Source organism: Petaurus breviceps, unplaced genomic scaffold (assembly GCF_028583685.1).
Source record: "Petaurus breviceps papuanus isolate PSGF00001 unplaced genomic scaffold, PetGlider_PUasm1.0 688, whole genome shotgun sequence".
NCBI classification, from domain to species: Eukaryota; Metazoa; Chordata; class Mammalia; order Diprotodontia; family Petauridae; genus Petaurus; species Petaurus breviceps.
Window position 1 is genome coordinate 21,100,579 of NW_027186457.1, and position 22,026 is coordinate 21,122,604.

The 22,026-nt window shown below is 41.9% G+C and overlaps 2 protein-coding genes and 1 long non-coding RNA gene across 4 annotated transcripts in view; all 3 read right to left on the minus strand.

Moving 5' to 3' along the window:
- Positions 1–1,557, minus strand: part of LOC138174281 (uncharacterized) — a 23,741-nt gene extending 22,184 nt beyond the window's left edge. Inside the window, exon 1 of the long non-coding RNA XR_011171661.1 lies at positions 1,400–1,557. This is a non-coding gene — a long non-coding RNA (uncharacterized lncRNA). The remainder of the gene's footprint in view (positions 1–1,399) is intronic.
- The window catches only part of TM4SF1 (transmembrane 4 L six family member 1), a 301,142-nt gene that overhangs the window by 211,452 nt on the left and 67,664 nt on the right, over positions 1–22,026 (minus strand). The gene's annotated exons all lie outside the window — the stretch shown is intronic.
- LOC138174282 (transmembrane 4 L6 family member 4-like) lies at positions 3,845–17,939 on the minus strand. Of its 2 annotated transcripts, XM_069104443.1 has the most exons (5): positions 16,906–17,939; positions 15,772–15,861; positions 12,558–12,694; positions 6,022–6,211; positions 3,845–3,977 (listed from the first exon to the last, which is right to left on the minus strand). In XM_069104443.1, the coding sequence occupies exons 1-5, from the start codon at positions 17,077–17,079 to the stop codon at positions 3,960–3,962; spliced, it is 609 nt and encodes a 202-aa protein (XP_068960544.1). In that variant the 5' UTR covers positions 17,080–17,939; the 3' UTR covers positions 3,845–3,959. The 2 variants fall into 2 exon arrangements, with proteins under 2 accessions (XP_068960544.1, XP_068960543.1); XM_069104442.1 differs by lacking the exon at positions 15,772–15,861.

Genomic DNA, 22,026 nt, shown 5'->3' on the forward strand with positions numbered 1-22,026 from the left:
TTAGCCTAGGGGCAGGGAAGATCTTTAAAATTTACATTCGCATTACAGCATTCAGCCTGGCATACTGGAGAGAGAGCTGGAGTCATTCAGGAAGACCTTGGTTCAAGGTTGGCATTTGTGATTCTGAGCAACTCTGAGTTGGAGTATCTCTCTCAGGACCTCCTGCTTCCCCTCCCCCCCAAAAAAAAACCACCTAAGACAAAACATTGCAGAACAAGTGGTAATCTACATTGACAGAGAAAACTTACCCATTTAGAGTTCCCTGTACACCACTGCAGTCACAGGAGCAATTTTTAAAAATAAGTAAAACAGTTGTTCCTGTATTTGAATTCTCAATTCACAGACTTTCTTCAGAGTAGTCTTCCTAATGTACCAATCTGTGAGCTAATCATTTTACTTTGAAGGCCAGGATTAGTTTAAACTTTATTCATCCACTGAAAGTTTTGAGTAAGGCAGTAAAATGATCTAATCTCTCATAGATTTTGCTTGTGTAAAAAACATTGTTTCAGATCCTTTCCTGCAATTAATTATCAGTGGGTGGAGGACATTGCAACTGTTATGGATGAGAATTTGCATGCCTAATAGGAGTAGAAAGAGAACTTTGTTTTAAAATAAACTGCTAAAATACCTGTAAGAAGAAACACAACCTTGACATGCAATCTGAACCATTAGCATAATGATTACCCAGAACAAGGCTAGTTTTCTCCTGTTGAATATTTGAATATTTGGAGACAGTTATTGTGTCCACTGTGGAAGTAACAGGATCGCTCCATGCAGCGCTCAGTACAAACCTGAGACAAAAGCCTTTTAAGAGGTTGTGGGAAACTGATCAAAAAGCAGCAGCTGATGAATGCTGTAATGGCTGTGTGTATGTATGTGTGTGTGTTTATGTATGCACATTATGTATATGTGTGTGTGTGTGTATATATATATACATACATACATATATATATATATATATATATATATATATATAGGTATAATAATATATATGGTCAGCTTCCCTCCTAGGCTCTAAAGTTCCCTTCCAGCTTTTCCTCTTTGGGCTACTAGTCCCCCCTCACCTCTATCTTTTCTCTCCAAAACCCTTTTCCATTCAACTTGGAATTTCCCTTTGTCCCCTTGAAATTTTATCCTTGAAATCAGGGGGGAAGCTTGACAAAGTAGCTTTGCTGATGTCATTGCCCCATGAAATGGAGAGGCTAGTATGCTGGATGGAAAGGCTGAGTGGGTCCTGAGTCTGCAAACATGCTATACCTCCCCTCCAACAGTCCCCCTCCCCCATCTCTGTCTCTGTCTGTCACTATGTCTCTCTCTCTGTGTCTTTCTCTCTCTCTCTGTCTGTCTCTGTGTGTGTCTCCACACATGCTCAGTCAAACTGTCCTGTCCCTGTCCATACCTGAAATTCCATCCCCTGCCTCTTGTCCTGCACCTCTTCAATGCCTTGTCTTCCTTCAAGGCAGAGGTAGAGATGAAACCGCCCCTTAGTCCCCCTTAGTATTTGCCGATTGCCCCTTTATTAGTCTGTGATGTCTTCATATACCCTTGCATGTCCTGGGCTGGCTTCCCTGGGGCCGTGTGGGATCCGGGCGCGGTGGAATCTAAGCCCAGGGGCAGGGCCTGTTTGTGCCTGTACCCCCAGTTCCTAGAATCTTTCCTTGCACATAGTAAATGCATAGTAAGAAGTTTGTGGCATTGTGGAATTAGTGGCAGGGTACACTGCTTGGTTTCTCAGAAATTCCTGGAGGTGACAAACCCTTTACTACCCATGCATCTAAGATGATCAAAAAGTGTTCCTTTCTCTGGGTGTCTGGGGCCGTGGAGACCAGGGGTTCTTAATCTGAGGTCTGCATTTGTTTGTTAAAAAATTGTGCTCGGTGTATTTGGATGTAATTGATTTCCTTTGTAACCCGGTGTCTGGTTTTATCTACTCTGAGAAGGGCCCCGGAGGCTTCCCCAGCCTGCCAAAGGAGGTGACAAAGAAAGGTGTAAGAACCTGTCCCAGAGAGAGCCCCCGACTCCGGGGGAGGATCGGGCTTCTGGGGACCCCGCGGGCCTTTGGCTCATCTGGGGGTGGTCAGGTGGCTCCACCCTGAAGCGCCGCCTTCAAGAAGCTCCTCCAGCCCCCGATTACGAGCTCCTTCTACTCCACCTCAGAAATTTCTATTACTTTGTACACATTTTGGTCTTCTTACCGATGTTTCTTTCGCTTTGAACACGAGCCTCTCTAGAGCACGGATCGTTGGTCCGATGTGGAAAGAAATCTACACAGCAAGTTGAAGGGCGTCTGGAGGGGCCGTTAGGAGGGTTCCCGAGGGTGGGGGGCCCGCGTGCGGGCTTCGAGGAGGGGCTAGGGCGTGGGAGGGGCGCGGGTTCTGGGTTCCACATTTGGCTCCGCCACATACCAGCTGTGGGACCTTGGGTGGTCAGCTCCCTCCTCTGGATTTGGCGACCAGAAGTCCCTCCCAGCTCCAAAGGAAGGCAGGGCGGGTGGACGAGGGAAACTAATCAGATCCAGAGGACCCCCTTTCTAAGTCCCAACTTAAGTCCCACCTCCAGCAAGGGTTTTTCTGCCAGATATTCGGGCCTCCACTCAGTTACTTCGAATTATGTGTTCTTAGTCTCCCCCCTCCTTTTAATCCCTGTGAGTGTGGCGTATTCTTCTAGTAGAATGTAAGCTTCTTGAGGGCAGGGACTGACTATTGCACTTTTATCTCCTGACACATGCTTGTTCATTTGCTGATAAAATGAATAAAATTATTCATTGGCATGGAGGTGAGCCAGGATTCTCAAGACTGTCGGCAGATAGCAAGTTTTCTGCAAGCCTTTTGTTCAATCCTTTCAGTCGTTTCTGAATCTTCCTGACCCTATTTTCGGTTTTCTTGGCAAAGAGTGGAGTGGTTGGCCATTTCCTTCTTCCAGTTCATTTTACAGATGAGGAAACAGGCAAACAGGGTGAAGTGACTTGCCCAGGGTCACACAGCTATTAATAAATCTTATCTAAGGCCAGATTTGAACTCAGAAAAATTAGTCTTCCTGACTCCAGGCCCAGCACTCTATTCACTGCATCACCTAGCTGTCTCCCTAAAAAGGGACAAAGCTGGGATCTGATCAGCCCCCAACTTCCCTTACACAGCTTCCTGGTGACCTAAAGGATTTATGAAGACCTGGTGTATCACCATGTCCTTCACCTTCACCCTTGTGGCCAAATATGTTTCCATATGGAAATGGGGAGAGAGTGGGGAACACCCAGAGAATCCAGGTCCTTGTTGCATATCCTTACTGTGTTAAGGCAAAGTAAACTTGCTTTTGTTAACTGTTCAATAACTTACCAATACCTCTTCTCATCCCAACATTGAACCTGAGCTGGGAGTGTTAGCCTTAGAGTCCCCTCAAATAGCTGTTTGTCCTTCTTTCAAAGAAGACCAATGATATTACAGGGTGATGTCTTGACTTGTTCATGAACTAGATTTCAGTGAGGCAGAGTTGCCCAAAGTCATTAGCCTCACTCTCTTCCAGAGTCATCAAAGTCTAGTGGTAAGACAAAAGTCAGCATAATTGGAGATGGCCCAGGATGCAATGGATGAACTTGGCATCTTAGATGCCTGACCAAACTCTAAACGCTCTAAAACCAAACAATTTGGGGAAGTGAGCTTGGGTCATACTACAGATCTCAAAAAAGGGGCCGAGTCTAAAAAAATGTTGAACTTACACTCTTAAGTTGCTACTGCCAAACATTTTTTAAAGTTAAAATGTCTACATGCATTATTCTTGAACAACCTAATAATTTTCTTTATTTTTTTATTTTTTCTTAAATTAAGTTTCTAATGTGGAATTTTAATAAGCTTTGGCCTATACACAGCAAAGCTACCTTGTCCTAAGACCTTCTTGAGCAATGTGTCAGGGATGAGGAACCTTCCAGAGATAATGGCTCTTTATCCAAGACGGTGGACACAGCTTTAAGGAGTTTCTTTTCTCTAGAAAAGAGAAAAAGTTCACAATTTACTCTGCTAACTCAGTCTTCCTTTTTTGATTTTCATCCTTTCACCCTCAACACATGATCCCCAGATTTGCCTTCTACTCCTCTTCTGAAATATATTTCTGCTAAACCAAGATGCCCTTTTCTTTCCGTTCACACACCATGTACCACACCCTTTAAATCTGTTCCTTTTTTTTCTTGATCCTCAAATGGTTGAACTTCAAAGTGACTAAATGAATGAATGAATGACCATTCTAATCTATCCCTTGTTGTTCTAAGGCCAGTGATTTCATCAGAAAGGGTAGGGAAGTCCCAATGTGTAAATTCCTCCATCGGTAGAGACCGGTGATTTCATCTGTAACTTTGTAAGTTAAAAGAGTTGCCTGGGGTATAGTCACTTTACTCCTGCTCATGTGTATGTATCTGAGGCAGGACTTGAATCCTGGCCTCCCTAACCCCATGGCAGGTCCTTTATCCACTTTATCATGCTGCCTCTTATTAGTCATTAAAATGGCAGAATGACTGTTTTGCTTGGCCATCGGGGTAGTTTTTTTTTTAATAAAGTAAAATTAACTATAAGCAGTATCTTGATGGTATCATATAAATAAAACTATACCTTAACCTAGAACTCTCAAATTTTGGAAAATATTTTCATCTCATGTTTTTCTCATTCTTGTGGATGACAGAAAGGTGCCTATTGATACCAACTTAACCCAGATCTCACATAAGGAAGGAAATGAATGCACATTTCTTATTCTCTACTTTTGCATCTGGGACTCATGCAAACTGAGTGAGGAGGCATTTCAAAACTATTTAAAGTGTTCATACACTGAATAAAGCCATCTCCTGACAAAGGCAGTGATTGTTTAGAGAATACAAAAGCTGCTTATTCTTTGAAAACAAAAAGTCATTTTGGGTTGAATGGAGGTTTTTATCTCTCATGATATATAACAATACATCTGACCCATTAGACTTTTTGATCATTCAGTGTTTAGTTTGTTAGAATTTTTTGTTACTTATTAATAATAGATGTTTACGGGGCAGCTAGGTGGCATAGTAGATATAGCACCAGCCCTGGAGATGGGAATTCAATGCAGCCTCAGACACTTGACTCTTACTAGCTGTGTGACCCTGGGCAAGTCATTTAACCTCTATTGCCTTGGGAAAAAAAACAGACAATAATAGATGTTTACTGACCTGATTTTGCCAATAAATGGATAAAATAAGTGATAAAGCTATTTACCTTCAATAGTTTGTACTTTATGTACATAGTCTTTGACACACTCAAAGACTCATAGGAGAATGGGAATATTGGGTAATAGATTTAGATCCAGAAGGGACCTCAGAAGTCAAGTTCAAACCCCTCCTTTTACAGAAGAGGAAACTGAGTCCTAGAGACCTTAAGTGACTTGCCTAGATTCACCTAGTTCACAAGAGTCTGAAGAAAGATTTGAACTCAGGTCTTCCTGATACCATGTCCAAAGTTCTATCTATTACACAATGATCTCTCTAAGCCTCCTTTGAGTTAATTCCTTCACAAAAATATCCAGTTCTTTCACATTAAGTGCAGTCATATTGGTTTGAAATTGATGTGCACTCTGAGGGAAAAATTATTTTTAAAAAATTCATAAATGGCCATCAATTCACTTATCTCTAGATCTGTGTAGGAAACTAATAAAATGGTACGCTTAGGGTCTAACAATGATGTTCTGTGCCCTTGGAAACTGCATGCCCCCTTGTGGACATTCACCTACTCCACAGGGAATTAGATGGAAGATGAAACACACTGGACCACCTGGTTCACCACAAGTGATGTACAAAGAGCAAAAGCAGTGTTTTTGGAACCCAGCCGATGACCTCTGGCCACAACTGTGATGAGCTGTGGCCAGGCAGGCAAACTGCCCCCTTCAGTCCCGGGCTGGTCCCCTGTTGGCTTGTGGATGGAGGTAGTCTGTGTGAGTCTCTTGATAGAACAGCCCCCTCCTCCTGAGGTAACTCAGAAGGGGGCAGCATAATATGGAAATAACAAACAATTAACCTACCCCACAGATCTCAGGGCAGCAGCCGTTTTCACAGATAATTGCAAATAAGCTTTTGACCACCTGGGTGCTGCAGAGTAACATCTGAATGCTGCTTATTATGAGCTGGATGGAGAAGAGACTGAGGTTCCAGGGCACAATATTTAGGGGTTCTATGCAGCTGCTCCATGAGTCTCTATCTGTGAGATAGTTCCTGAGATAGTAACAGAAGAGATATCCATTCATTTATGCAACAAACATGTAGTGAGTGTTTCTCACAGGCAACCATGCTCTGGTTTAATACTATGAAGATCTCAAAAACATCTTAACTTAACCAAGTTATTTCTTGGTCAATGTGTGTAGGGGTGTTATGAGGATCATATGAGATGATGGGGTAAAGCACTTTGCAAACTTTCAAGCTTTACATGGATTACAAAAAGCATGATTCATTAGCAGCTCCGGTCTGCTGATGACTTCATTCCCCAAGCTAGTGGTGAGGAACCTACAGGCTCGTTCTGTTTCACAGTACCACAGATTTTGAGCTGGAAGGAACCTGACCCACCATCTAGTCCAGCCCTCTCACCGAACAGATGAGGAACATTAAGTAACTAGCCTGGGCCCACACAGCTAATAAGTGCTTTCTGATTTCAAATCAAAAACTGAATGTCTCTCTGCTTATCTCTGGCTTCCTTTGCTCATTTAAAAATCCTACCTTCTGTAAGAGGCCTGTCCCAATCTCTAAGCCACATTCTAGGTCCTTGGGTGTGGCCTTCTGACCAGGTCCAAGTTTTACAGAACAAATCCTTTTATTAAAGGGATTTTTTCTGTGAAGCTTGGATTCAGTCAAAGGGCTGCACTTGAGGACCTAGAGGGTCACCTGTGGTCTCAAGGCCACAGGTTCCCCACCCCTTCAAGCCTTCTACTGTATGCCCATTGAGTTCAAGAAATATTTATAGAGCAGTATAGGGGTCTGTTGTTAAATGTTTAACAACTGGCATTTTCAGCAAAAAAAAAAATATTGCCACATGCTTTCTAATTTAATCTGAATCATTACTGCTTAAGTCTAGGCAATGAACAAAACAGTACTTCAAGCCATGATTTGTAGTGATTGACAGTTTCTAAAGTATAAATTACAATTTGTTGCTGTTGCTCAGTTGTTTTCAAACATGTACAACTATTTGTGACCCCATCTGGGGTTTTCTTGGCAGAGATACTGTAGTGGTTTGTCATTTCCTTCTCGAGATCATTTTACAGATGAGGAAACTGAGGCAAACAGGGTTAAGTGACTTGTTCAGGGTCACGCAGCTAGTAAGTGTTTGAGGCTAGATTTGAACTCAGGCCCTCTTGACTCCAGTCCTCAATGCACCATCTACTTTGCCACCTAGCTGCCTCCAAGGCTTGGATGGGTCTCATGCTACCTGAACTAGAGTAAAATATAATTAGGAAATGTTTAACAAAATAAACAAATACTGAAGTGCCCACCAGAAATTATACACCAAATTCCCCTAAACCTGCCGGAAGGGGCCCCTACCAGGGTCCCTGGAAACCACCTGATAAGCCATAATAGTGAGGGAACTTTCCACCTGTGTTGCTAGAAAACATACCCCAGATACAAGTCTGTTCTTGTTTTTGCTAGGTAATCAAGGCTTCACAAGAAATGCATATTTCATTGTTAACAACATATTATTCTATAAAAATGTACCTTGCAGAAGACTCGGGGATATCTTCCCTATTGGGAGGCAGTCACTGCAGTTAATAAACACTCCTATTAAATTGTAATTGGCATTGCTGTCCTGTTTCTGCTAGTTTATCCACTTAATTTTGGAGGTTCCACTGAGACAGCCTTTGGCTCTGTATTCATAGCTGGTCTAGGCTCCCTGGAGGGCCAGGAAAGCAGTCCGACCTAGGGGGTGGCCACTGAGATGATGTTCCTCGGCCCCAGGCTTGTATTGTTTTCCTGAGCAGACCAGGAACCTGAGTCCTTCCCAAATTCTTTCGATTCGGTCCACGAGTGTTCTGTTTGTTCTGTGTTTAGCCTAGGGGGTGGCCACTGAGATGATGTTCCTCAGCCCCAGGTTTGGGTTTGGTGAGTACTCTTGTAGAGTAAGTGGCTAGGCTGGACGCAGCGTTAACGCCCTTACTGTCCTCTGCAGGACGCCGCCAGAGTGTCTTGTTGGCTTTGGTCTGTGTTTTTCATTGGTATCTCTGTAATCTGAAGTCCTTGTCTCATTTTGTCTCTGTGTTTTGTATACATCCTGTCTGTGTGATTATGTAAAGAAATCTCTGAACCTGCCACCCTGTAAGATTCAAAAAGGCAGCCAAGCAGTAAGAAACACTGTACCTGCACTAGAAAGATTGATAGTTTGTTGGCAGAAAAAAAAAAAACAACCAAACATTTCTCCTTCTACTTTTTGGACTCCAGCCAAGTTCTCAAAGCAGAAAGACAAATGGACGAAGGGAGAATGGGAAAATTTCTCCCCTAAGATCTATCTAAGAGAAAAGGGGTCACTTCAAAGGGAAGTAGGTTTCCAAGCTGCACTTTGGAATAGCACTAACACTTAACCCTTTCCTGGGTCACAGAAAGAGAACTGTGCAACATCATTGGGAATATAGATACAGGTAATTGAATTCATTTGGCACCAAGAAAAATTTCAGTTCTATGTAGCTACAAAAACTGAAGTTTAAGGTCACCAGATTGGTTATTCAATTGTTTTTTTTATTTCAAAGTTCAAAATTAAGACCATGATTGTTACTAGTAAAAATTTTAAAGGAATGAACACCCGAGAAAAGTTTACTTGAGCAAAAGGTCAAAAAGAAATCCACTAAGATTCTCCTCCCTGTAGCCCTACCTCTGACAAGGCTAAGGTTACGGTTTCTTCTCACTGTGATCCAGCTCTGACCAGACCAGTGCCACAGTGACAAGTTACAACTGCTAAGATTCTCTTCCTTGTGGTCCCAGTTCTTCTTATCTAGGGCTACAGAGCCCTCCCCCTGTCATCCAGCTCTGACGGAGCTGAGGAGACAGTAAGAGGTTAGAACCATTAAGATCTTTGTTCCTGTTGTCCTGGCTCTACCTGAGCTGGGGCTGCAGTGAACTTAATTTGAGTTCTTAGTAGGACAATAGATGGAACTCTAATTGCAAAGAATGTGACTTATGGGCAGCCCACCCTCTTCTTTTATCTCTATGCCCTGCTTGGCCCCAGGTTCATGTTGTTTCCCATGTTTCATAAATTGCCTGTCCACCTATGTTAGAAAAAGGATCCAGACCATCAAGCTGTTTGCCCTCCACACTACCTATGTCCCCAGACTCAGTTGAGTCCGAGTTTCAATTATAATCAAGAAAAGGGGGGAGTGGGGTGGCCAGGTAGCACAGCGAGTAAGAGCACCAGCTCCAGTGTTGAGAAGACCTGGAGATCGAATCCCAGGCTCAGACACTTAGCACCCACCCGGAAACACCTGGCCGTGTAACCTTGAGCAAGTTACTTAACCCCAATTGCTTAGGGGCGGCCAGGTGGCTCAGCGAGTAAGAGCACCGGCTCCAGTGTTGGGATAACCTGGATCAAATCTGGGCTCAGACACTCAGCACCACACCCAGAAATAACTGGCCGTGTAACCTTGAGCAAGTTACTTAACCCCAATTGCTAAAAAAAAAAAAAAGGGAGGGGGGAGTGAAGTGCCCACCAGAAACTATACACCAAATCTCCCTAAACCTGCCAGAAGGAGCCCCTACCAGGATCCCTGGAAACCACCATAATAGTGAGGGAACTTTCCACCTATGTTGCTAGAAAACATACTCCAGATACAAGTCTATTCTTTTTAGAAATATACCCCCAGATACAAGTCTGTTCTTGTTTTTTGCTAGGTAATCAAGGCTTCACTAGAAACACATATTTTGTTGTTAACAACATATTATTCTATAAAAATGTACCTTGCAGAAGACTCAGGGCTGTCTTCCCTACTGGGAGGTAGTCACCACAGTTTATAAACATGCCTATTAAATTATAATTGTCATTGCTGTCCTGTTTCTGCTCAGTTGTCCACTTCAATACAATAAACCACAGGTCATGTTAATTTGTGGTTTCCTAAGTCAGTTTGTGATCCACAGGTATCTATTTCTGTGTGAGTTTGACACTGCTTCATTGGTGCTATTTTCCCAAGGTCATCTTGTTAGTAACAGAACCAAGGATTCAAACCCAAGACTCCCAGCTCCAGATCCAGGGCTCATTGCATGATCCCCACTAATTCTGACTGTACAGGGTACTGCTGTGATCCAAAATCAGGGTGGGGAGTTTTTGCTAGGAAGTGGATAGAACACTGGGCCTGGAGTCAGGAAGACCTGAATGCAAATGTGGTCTCAGATGTTTAGTTGCTGTGTGACTCTAGGTAAGTCAGTTAACCTCTATTTGCCTTAATCTACCAGAGTAGAAAATGGCTAACCACTCAAGTATCTTTGCCAAGAAAACTCCAAACAGGGTCACTGAATGAATGAGAAATAACAGTATTCCATTTCTGCTAAAACATCACAGAATAAAGAAAACATGGACCATTAGAGCAGAGAGGGCCACAGGGCTCATCCAACTAGTCCACTGATCTCTCTTTGCCCATGGATCCAGTGATTTTCCCAAAATGCTACAGTAGGTGAATGGTGGTGAAGGGGAAGTTTCTCCATTACTCAGGTACAGTATGGTCACAATTTAATAACTGACAGAGATGAAATTCATAGTGCTGAGCTTCTGGAAATTTTTTTTCCTAGCAGACTATGTATAGAAAATGTGGCCCTGGGGAGTTTGGGGGGAGTGGTTGTTTTTTGTTTTGTTTTTAATTGAGCCTCCTTGTAATCGAGTGACTTGGGAGAGAATTGGGCCAACACTGACACCTTGTGATCAACTTGATAAAGCTGGTGAGGAAAGCTTGCATTTACAGGGCAGCTTTGGGAAGCACCTAGCTGCCTGCAAGGAGTTTATTTTAGACAAAAGGTTATGAATTCCAGACACCTAGTCAGGAAAATGCTTAACATTTAAGGCAGAGTTTGGGCTCTCCACTTAACTCGACATTTAGATCAATCTCTCACTAATCTCTGGTCTCTTTTAAGATGAAGCAAAATTCAGTTTACTAAAGAATTTAGAGAAGGAAATTGCAAATGATATTGTGAATGGATGGGCAAAAGGAGACGAAGTTTGGCAAAGAACCATCCTTTTCTTTTATGTACCATGCACATATCTCCCTTCTGTGTCATAGCTCGATTTTACCTTTGCTCCTCAGGAGCATTCTGGAATATCCCCTTTGCCCAGGCCTCTTGAATGAATCTCTTCTCAACCTGACTGATAATTTATAGATGATCCCTGAGGCATGACCAAATGTCCCCATACTATCCAAACACAGTACTTGGACATCATCATTCCACTTCTGAGGACCTTTAATATTTAAGCTATAGTCTATGATTGAAATGAACTGATCAGTGGGGCAGCTAGGTGGCACAGTGAGTAAAGTGCCAGCCCTGAAGTCAGGAGGACCCGAGTTCGGTTCTGGCCTCAGACACTTAAAACCCACACAAAAAAAACCTAGCTGTGTAACCTTGGGCAAGTTAGTTAACCCCAATTGCCCTCCAAAGGCATAAAAAAAAAAAAGAAATGAACTGATCAGATAGTATTACTTAAAGTGAGGCAGGGATAAATAAATCATTCTTTTCATCTGTATAGCCATAACAAAAGCACTTATATTCTCCTTTCACCAGGCCTCTGGCTGAGCCCTTCTTTACCTAAATTTCTGATACCTCCTCCCGAAAGATATTAGGTCTGAGATCTTGTGAGATTCTACTTCCATGTAAGTTCTCATAAAAACCTTGATTCTGTAAGATGATCCTTGTCCTGTTATCTAGCATCAAATCTCTCTGTCTGTCTCTGTCTCTCTCTCTTTCACTCTTTTTCTATCTCTCTCCTCCCTCCTTTCCACTTCTCTCTCTTCTTTTTCTCTTTCTATTTCTCCCCTCTGTTCTTGTCTCTTCCTCTGTCTTGATCTCTAAGTCTTCCCTTTCTTTCTTTCTGTCATTGTGTCTCTCTGGCTAGATCTCTTTGTCTCTTTCTCTTCTCTCTGTGTCTTTGTCTTTCTTTGTCCCTGTCTCGATCTCTCTGTCTCTTCTTCCCCTTTCTCTCCACTTCCTCCTTCAATTTTGTGTGACAGCAGAAGCACAGGAGCAGCCCCTTGAGTCAGGAGACCCACTGTTCCAAGCCCCTCTTTGCCTCTTGCTTGCTATGTAATCCTAAACTTCACCTTCCAATGAGCTCACCCAACCAGGTGATTGCCAGAGTGCCCTCCAGCTCCTGACTTCCATGTCTGCCATCTCTCTTGGCTCAGAGCTGTTTAAGGTTACTGTGGGCTCCCCACCTTATAAGATCCACCCTGATTTATTCACAGAGAAAGACCTCTTCTGCTAGAACATCCAATATTCCAAAGAGCAAATATAACATAGACATTAGTAGAGAAGTAGATTTTGTCTCCGAGAATATAATCAATATTGGTTCTGGTGGGAAAAGTCAGTATGTCCACAGTGCTTATCTTACCCATTACAAAAGGGATATTTCCATGTATCGTTTCCCACAAAACATTTGGGCCCCCTACTAATAGCAACCACTGAGATGGCGAAGGCATATAAAGCTCCTACAATGCCAGTCCCAGCAAATAGCATGGTGTTAAACATCTGAAAGAGAGAAAGAAAAAAAAAAGAAATTATTTTTCCCTCCGTTAAAATGGCATAACTTCACAAAGATCAAAAGCAGTCAAGGCAACCTTTCCGCAGCTGGAATGACCGCTCCTCTTCCAGGCTTGTGAAATGCCTTTGTTACAACAAGCAGTGGAGGGTGAGAGTGTAAATACAGAGATAGGATGGCAGGAGCCACCGTGGATAGATAGTGGGGTGGGAAAAAACCAGCACCCACCTTGGAGGAGGATCCAAGGGTATCATTTCTGTAGAAAGTGCTTAGCACAGTGCCTGACTCATTGTCAGCACTAGATAAATGCTTCTTTCTCAAATAATAATATCCCCAATTTATAGATTATGAAATTGAGACTCAGGAGTTGTAACGCTTCCCGGGAAGCCATTGCATTATGTTCTAGGCACTCTCCCAAGCCACCTAAAGACCACAACAGCTGTTGTCCCCACCCAGGCCTATCCTTCCCCACTTTCCAGCTCTCATCTCTATGCCAATTATTCTCAGGTGTATTTGCACCACCCTGTCCTCTCTCCGGAACTCCTGTTTCATGTCTCCAATAACCTATTGGATATTGGAGGAACTATATTTCTCGTAGACATCTGAACTCATTATCTTTCCCCCAGAATTTTCCCTATTACTGCCAAGTAAAACCCCCATCTTTCAGTCAACCAGGATGGCCACCTAGGTATCACCCTTGATCCCTCCCTCTCATTCACCCTCCATATCCAAGTAGCTGTCATGTCCTGTCTTTTCTACCTTCATAATGCATTTCATATATCTCCTCAGACACTGCCACCACCTTGATATAGGACCTGATCACCTCACTGCTACACTATTGCAATAGTCTACTGCTAGTTCTTCCTAACTCATATTTCCTCACTCCAGTTCATCCTTCACTTGGCTGTCAAATTAATCTTCCTAAAGCACAAGTCTAATCATATCACCTCTCCCACTATTTAATCAACTCCAAAGGCTCCCTATTGCCTCCAGAATAGAATATAAAATCCTCTGTTGGGCTTTTGAAGCCCATCATAACCTGGCCCCTTCCCATCTTTCTAGTCATTTTTTTTTTGAGGCAATTGAAGTTAAGTGCCTTGCCCAGGGTCACATAGCTAGTAAGTGTCTGAGGTCAGATTTGAACTTGCGTCCTCCTGACTCCATGCCCAGCACTCTATCCACCATGCCACCTAGCTGCCCCTTTCCAGTCTTCTTATACCTTTCTCCACTCTATCTACCCTACGATGCATTGCCTCTGGCCTTCTTGCTGTTCCTTGCACAAGACACTCCATGTTCCTACTCTGGGCATTCAGCTGTCCCCAAATGCCTAGAACTCTCTTTTTCCTCATCTCCACCTTCTGACTTCTCTCAAATCTCAGTTAAAATCTTATCTTCTGCAAAAAGCCCTTCTGAATCTCCCTTAATTCTAGTACCTTCTCTCTGGTCATCATCTTCAATTTATCCTGTACACACACACATACACACATGTATGTATATTTGTGTAGATATGTATATGTGTATATTCATGCATATACATATATTGTATATAATTTATATATCATAACTACAACAATATACAGAGAACAGCTACAATGAAACAGTCAAAATTGAATGCTATGAAATTTTAACGACCAAAATTGGCCCCAAAGATGAGATAAGAAAATATACCTCCCTTACCCTTACCCCACCTTTTTTTGCAGAAGTTGGGGGACTATGGAATGAAAAATTTTGATTTCAGTCTTTGTTAATGCATTGGTTACCTTTACTAAAGTCTGTCACGGTTTTGTTTTGTTTTTTTTTTCAAATGGAGGAGTGTCTTTTTTTTTCAATTTGTATATTTTTGTTAGTAAGGGAGGAAAAGGGAGAAATATATTGGAGAATGTAGGTGATGTAATAAGTACATAGATAGACAGAGACAGACAGACAGACAGACAGACAGACAGACAGACAGACAGACAGACAGACAGATAGATAGATAGATAGATAGATAGATAGATAGATAGATAGATAGATAGATTTTTAGAAAGAAATATACATGTACATTGGGAGCTGAATACTTGCCCAGGTATATTAGTTTCAATTCTGGGTCCCAAACCTGTAAGAAGGGAAAGTAATTTCATCCTGCCACCCCTGGAAACATCATCAGTCTATAACCTGGTGATGGCCTTTTTTTTATGGGTACTTCCTATATGTATGGTCATTGGTGTTTCCCTTTTGATCATTTGCCCAGATTTTCTTATTATCATCAGGGCCATTACAGAGGAGAAGGAGAAGGAGAAGGAAGGAGGAGGAGGAGGAGGAGGAGAGATCACTGTATAGGGAGTTTTGTGTATAGGGAGTAGGGGGAAACCTGAGGCAACCAGTCTGTGGGTTTATCCAAAACTTTTTTAGATGGGTGGTATCAGAAGAGCTGAGTTTCAGTCCTTAGTCTGACATCTTCTGGCTATATAACCCTGAGGCAAGTCAGCTGAGCATGTGTAGAATGAAGGGGGCATATTTGAGAATTCTATGAACATCAAAGGCAATGGAAATAGAGGGAAATGGGAAAGACTGGAAGGAAGTTAAGGCTTGGTTCTGTTGATGAGGATATTATGACTGATTGCATGATAATTGAAAGGTGCTATGGAAGGAAGGAGTATCATGAGGACTTAACACCAGGAAGATCTGGGTTCGAGTCTTCCTTGTTGATACTTGCTCCCTGTATTCTCATGGCCAAGTGTCTTAACCTCTCTAAGATTCGGTTTTCTCATTTGTAAAAAAAATAATTCATAAAATAATAATAACTCACTCTCAGGGCTGTTGAGAGGCTCATGATATAATATATGTAAAGTCATTTGAAAATTTTTAAAGTGCTATATAAATGTCAGTTATTAATTAATTATTAATTTTACTATTAATTATTAAGGGGTTGTTTTATTATCACTAGCTGTGAAACTGCCCCCATTCTCTGTTGCCTCCACAAGCCATCTCCATTTCCAAGAGAATGGAAGCCCCTCAAAGGATGAGGCCGGGGCGATCACTCGGATCTGGGCATTCTGCTGGCTCTTTTTGTCCCTCATTCACTCACTTTGAGCCTCTTCCCATAGTCCTCCTGGGCAGAGTATGCACAGCAATCACTCTTCTTCAGATTCAACAATGAGACAGAAGGAAAGATCATCTGCCAACAATAGGGAGATAACCACGGTGAGTGTGGACCTTGGGAAGGGGTCCCCTATGCCTTCCACATTCAACAGTCCTGTCCCATAATGCTGAGAGGAGTTATGGAATTCCAAAGGATGTGGGGATGACTTTTGCAAAACAATGGGCGCTCATAATTGTTTCATGCTATAGGTACAGCTAAGAAAGAATGTTGCTCTTTTCAAAGTCATGGTACAATTATGGATATGGCAATTGTGGTTAACAATCTATATTTGTTTATAAGTAATACACACAACATAAGAGTAAGTGATTGTTTTGGTGTTTTGGACGCAATTGCAGGCCAAAATTCAAACCATGCCATTCCACTAAGGCCATCACACCCTTTTCTTCCCCACTAGAAACTTGAACTCCACTCTGGGAGTCAATTGATTGGTGAATGACCTTGCCGGGCACCAGTAGGTGTCCACCTCACTTCCGGGTCACCAGCTCCATGCTACCGGTTTCCCCCTTCCGCTTTCCAGCTCCATTTATGTCTGGTCTCCCCCCATTCCTCAAAGGTAGCCACTATCTAGTATTTGTATACCCTGTGATTGGCACAGTGCATGGGGTGTAATAGGTACTTAATGAATGTGTGTTGTACAGCAATCCAACAATATATTATCCACCCATCCAATTATTTGTCAGAAATAATGTTGTTTTTTTCCAAAGATATTATGTTACGGTAAAATAATAATCGAGCCTGTAATCAGGCTGATGGAAAGCAAATGTGATTAAAGGAGGAGGAGGAGGAACACAAAGAAGACGAGGAGGAACAAGAGGAAGAGGAGGAGGAGAGCAGTCATTCATATTAACTCTTTCAAGGAGTGCATAATTACACCAAAGTTGCTGGCCTGGGATGGCTTCTGTTAACAACTGAACATATCCCGAAATCAATTCGCAGCCTTGAAGTGCCAAAATACTGAAAACACCAAAAGAGGGCAGAAGCCAGTCCAATATGTCCTGAAAAGGGGAAACGACCTGGGGGAGAAGGAATCGAGCTGGGTTTTAGGAGCTTTTTACTCACCAAGACCCCGCATCCTAATATTCCTCCAAAATACCAGACCTCTTCAGATAGATTGGTATTGTTGTCTATTTTGTGAGCTCCAGGAAAGAAAAGTAGAATATTTGCCAGGGTGCCCAAAATGGCCAGAGGGATGAGGGTACACCCCAGGCACTTTGCCCAGCCCACAAGACACATCTTCCTGATGAAAAGATAAACAAAGGAAATTAATGTGCAAGAGTAATAAGTCACCCTGCACCCACTCCCGACAGTGTCTCTTCAGAGGTCCTAAACCAGAATTTCCAAATGTTCTTCCTAAATGCCATCCTAGAGGGATATTTTAGGTTCTCAAATTTAGGCAGAGCACCCCAATCGACTTACCTTCTCTCCTGATTGTGGTAGGCGTTTTTTCATGGCCCCTCCATAAATGTGATTATGTATAAACAATCGTTTCACCATGGAGACTGATAAAATCTGTTATAATATTCCACCAGCAAAAAGGCAGGCATACAATATGCTATTGGTGGAGCTGTGAACTGGTTGAATCATTCTAGAAACGGACTTGGAATTATGCTAAATATGACTAACATATTCCTAATCCTGGCCTGGAGATCCCATTGCTAGGCATATATCCTGAAGACAAGGAGAAAGGTCCTACCTACACCAAAATACTTATGGCAGTAGTGTTTTGAGGCAGGAAAGAACTAGAAACAATGGAGATGCCCATCAATTGAGGGATGCCTAAACATATCATAGCATATAAATGGAATGGAATATTATTATGACAAGAAACAACAATGAATATGAAGAACTCAGCAAAGCAAGTATTCTAGAACTGGGAAAACAAGACATACAGTGAAAATGTTTATGGAAAGAACAAAATAAAATGAGTTTAATGCTCTGTAATTACACTATTAAAGCTTGGCTCCAAAGAGATAAGAGGATCCCTTATTTACAGAAATCAGGACCATAGATACAGACATATCATAGACAGGAGGGTTTGAATGATGTTTCTTTTTCTTCTGTTCCTTTTTTCTTTCATGTTGTAAGGGATGGCTCTTTGAGGAAAGGAGAAGGGAGGATGTACTTACATTAATTTCTGGCTATATTACATGTTTCTTCCTAAGAGAAAAAGAAATGTTTTTGTAAAAAGACAAAATATAATATAACATAATATAACATAACATAATATAATATAATACAATACAATATAATATAATTCAGGTGGATAGAAGGAATAAAGGCAGGGGTGGGGAACTTGATGCTTCAAGTCACATGTGACCCTCTAGGTCCTCAAGTGTGGCCCTTTGACTAAATCCAAGCTTCACAGAACAAATCCCCTTAATAAAAGGATTTGTTCTTTAAAACTTGTACTAAGTCAAAAGGCCGCACCCAAGGACATAGAAGGCTATGTGTGGTCTCAAGGCCACAGGTTCCCCACCCCTGAATTAGTATCCCGGCTTCTAGGCTGCTGAAACAATGCAAGTATAAACATTTTTGTACCCTCTAAATTTCAATAACGTGTGACAAAACCTCTCCCAACTCACCGTAGTTATGAGGCATCCCAGCACCAGTACAAAAACGGTATCCAATAGGGTAGAACTCTTCAGCAGAGTTGCTTGTTGGTAGGAAGGAGGGTGGAAGGTGAGGGGGATATAGCCATATTCTCATGTGGTAACAGCCAGGGTCTTCTATCTTTTTCTAAGACCAGTCATGGTACTATGGTCCTCATGGAGCCTCCATCCCTAAGTTTCATGGTACAGTTTATTGAGCAGTACCCTAAAGAGAAGACTTTAATAAAGAAACCAAGGACTGTTCTTACCCTTTGAGTTGGGGTTGCTTAAAGCACATAGAGGTGAGGTTTGCCCAGGGTCACATAGCAAAGAATTGTCGGGAGTAGAATTTGAATCCAGATATTCCTGACTGTGAGTCTGTCCCAGTATTCACTATACCACACCATGTCAATTTTACAAAGGCTTAAAGACATCTTTGTAACCCAAATAGAATGGTCAGGGTTTTCAGAATTTTAGATTCCCTTTTAAAATTGTATCCAGAAGGCAAAAACTAATCCCAAAAGAGTAGGATATTAAAAGTTAACCCAGGGGTGACTAGGTGGTGCAGTGAGTAGAGCACTAGCCCTGGAGTCAGGAGGACCTGAGTTCAAATCACGCCTCAAACACCTAATACACACACACACACAAAAACTAGCCATGTGACCTTGGGCAAGTCACTTAACCACAATTGCCCTCCAAAAAGCAAAAAAAAAAATAAAACAAGTTAACCCAGATTTTAAAAACAATATTGACTAGATATAAAATTGATATAAAATTAAAGATACAGTCATAGTGAGATTGTATGATCTATAGCTGGAATGGTTATTAGAAGCCTGCTTAATCTTGCTAACAGTAAATATTAAGATGCATAGTAATGGTTGAAAACTTGGAACTATGTAGAGTCATCTAAATTTTATATTATTTTGGTTAAACTAATATGAAAAAAATTAAAAAATGTTGATTTTCAAAAGACATATGTGATGTTTCATATTAAGGGATGTTGATCAATTTTTTCCCTCCCATCCATAAAATATTGTTCTTTCCATCCTTTAGCCTAAGGCTCCTGGGAAAGACCATGGTACCATGGTGATAGCCAGGAGGATTTAGTGACCTGTAAGGTACATATGAATCAATAGTGTGAGAAGGCAGATAAGAACCCTGATTTGATAAGGCTTCATTAAGAGTAGGATAGTTTCCAGGAAGTAGGTGACAGTCCCATTTTTATTTTCAACTCTGGTTGCCATGTTTCAGAAAGTGGGGTTGTTTAGCCTGGTGAAGAGAAGCCTGGAGGGGGTGGGGGCAGGAGGCAGGTGATCGCAAAGGAAAGGTAATTTTCTGCCTTCAAGTATTTAGGCTGTCACCTGGAAAGTCATGAATTAGAGTTGCTCTTTTGGCTCCAGAAAGCGGTGAGGAGAAACAATGCACCCAAATTGCCCAGGGGCAAATTTGACCTGCTATAAGGGGGGCAAAACCTTCCTAATACCTAAAGCACTCCCTTCATTAATACTGATTGTGTGAAGTGCTAGAGATACAAAGAAAGGCATAAAGCAGTCCCTGTCTTCAAGGAACTCACAATTTAATGTGTAAAGACAGCACATAAAGAGGGGGTTGGAGACACCAGTCCAGGGGCCATGATGAAGTCCTGCCAAGGGGAGGGAAATGACCTGAGGGAGGCACGAGTTACCAAGTTTATTTCATCTTGTTGGATGAAAAGTTCTGGAGATCAGGAGGTCCAGGACAGCTACAGCCAGGTGGGAAATGATGATAGGAATTCTCTAGGCACCCTCCTTAAGTGTTGGGGGATCTGGGAGGAATTCCCAGATGTCCACACACCTCCCCCACCCTCTCCAACTAGAGTGAGGAAAAGACTCGAGGGGCTCCAAGGGTAATGAGGAAATAGGAGTTTCATATTTGATTTCATCTCGAACACTAATGAGTTTCTGGAGATCATAAAATCCAGCAGAACAGCTAGGTGGGAAATGATGTAATGAATTCCCTGGATACATGCCTAAAATGGTGGAGGATCTGAGAAGAATAGGAAACAATCCCTTAACTAATACTATGTTGGTCTGGAGAGAGAATTTGGAAAGAAGATTTTCTAGTCCATGTTTTTTCCCACTTTTAGTGAAAAATGCATTTCTAAATGAGTAATTTTGTGATGAATCAGTGTCTATGGGAGAAAAGAAAAGGGTCTACCTCAGATGTGAATCAGTAATACTTCCCAGAATTCCTCACTTCTGGAATTCTGGTATAGCAGAAAGTGAAATGTAACTTTTGCTCAGAGAGTGTTGTACATTGAAACTAGTTGATGTGGTAGGAACAGGAGACAGGTTAGAGGTGGTCTAACTCACCCCAAGCCTTTGTGAATTTTGTACACATACAGATAGTGGCATGCTCACATGTCCTTGGCTAGTCTCTGCAAAATACAATTATGGAAGTGTCCCAGAGCTCAGGGGCTCATGGTTCCTACACTGAGTCATTACCTCCTACAAGGCCTAAAATGGAATAAAAAACAGAGGTGCTCTTATCTTTGTGCCTGTCCTGGCTTTTGGGTTGTTTTTTTTTTTAACTTTCCTGAGACAGTTTCTGGACTCTATGACAGGGGTGGGGAACCTATAGTCTCAAGGCCACATGTGGCCCTCTAGGTCCTCAAGTGCAGCCCTTTGACAGCCCTTTCAATTCTCTCCATAAAAGAATTTATTCTGTGAAATTTGGGTTCAGTCAAAGGGCCGAGTTTGGATTCAGTCAAAGGGCCACATTTGAAGACCTAGAGGACCATGAGGCTTTGAGGCCTGCTCTAAGATATGCTATGGGTCCAGTACATGGACCGACATTCATTCAAGGTCTTTTGTGCAGTATTTCATATATTGGGAATTCCTGCATTTACGTGATGGGTTAGTAATTACAGGGATTTGTAGAATGGGCCGTTACACTTTCCCCAAATAGAAGGAGATGCCTCAGAAGTTAGTGAATTTACCCCTTATTGGGGTCATTTGGACAAAAGCAAGACAACTGTCTGCAGAGATAAGGCTTTTTCAATTAGCGGTTAGTCTAAATGAAGCTGAGTTCCCTTAGTGTTCTTCCCCCACCAAACCCCTAAAGTTACTTTGCATTTTAACTTGTCAGTATTTTGTATTTATATTTTATTTCTTTCTAATACAAAGTAAGCTCCCAGAAGTCACTGTTTCCTGTTTGTCCAGTATCAAACACAGGGTTTGACACATAGAAGGCACTTGTTGAATTGAATAAAATGTTTATTAAATTGAATTCCAGCTTCGAAATTCTGTCATTCTACAGCCATAAAGATGGCATCCATGAATCACCAAAAACACACACACACATACACACACGCACACACACAAGGAAATTTACTGTGGTGGGACAGCATTAAATGTGAATATCTGAAATAATATTCATCCTGACTTGGTAATGACAGAATAGGGCCAAAATATTGGTCCTGGTACTGTAAGGAAAAGAGGCCAACAGTTTTGAAAGGTTGGGCCTCACATGAATTTGGTATAATGAACAAATCCTGCATCTCTGTAATGTACAGTAACATAAGGGACAGTGACATGGTAACATATGTTCTCAA

Coding starts and splice junctions, on each gene's coding strand:
- LOC138174282 (XM_069104443.1), bottom strand. CDS start 17,079: ATGTGTCTTGTGGGCTGGGCAAAGTGCCTGGGGTGTACCCTCATCCCT. Junction 12,695..15,771: donor ACTATGGGAAGAGGCTCAAA/GTGAGTGAATGA, acceptor TCTCTCTTTCAG/ATGTTTAACACCATGCTATT. Junction 6,212..12,557: donor AAATATCCCTTTTGTAATGG/GTAAGATAAGCA, acceptor TTACTATCTCAG/GAACTATCTCACAGATAGAG.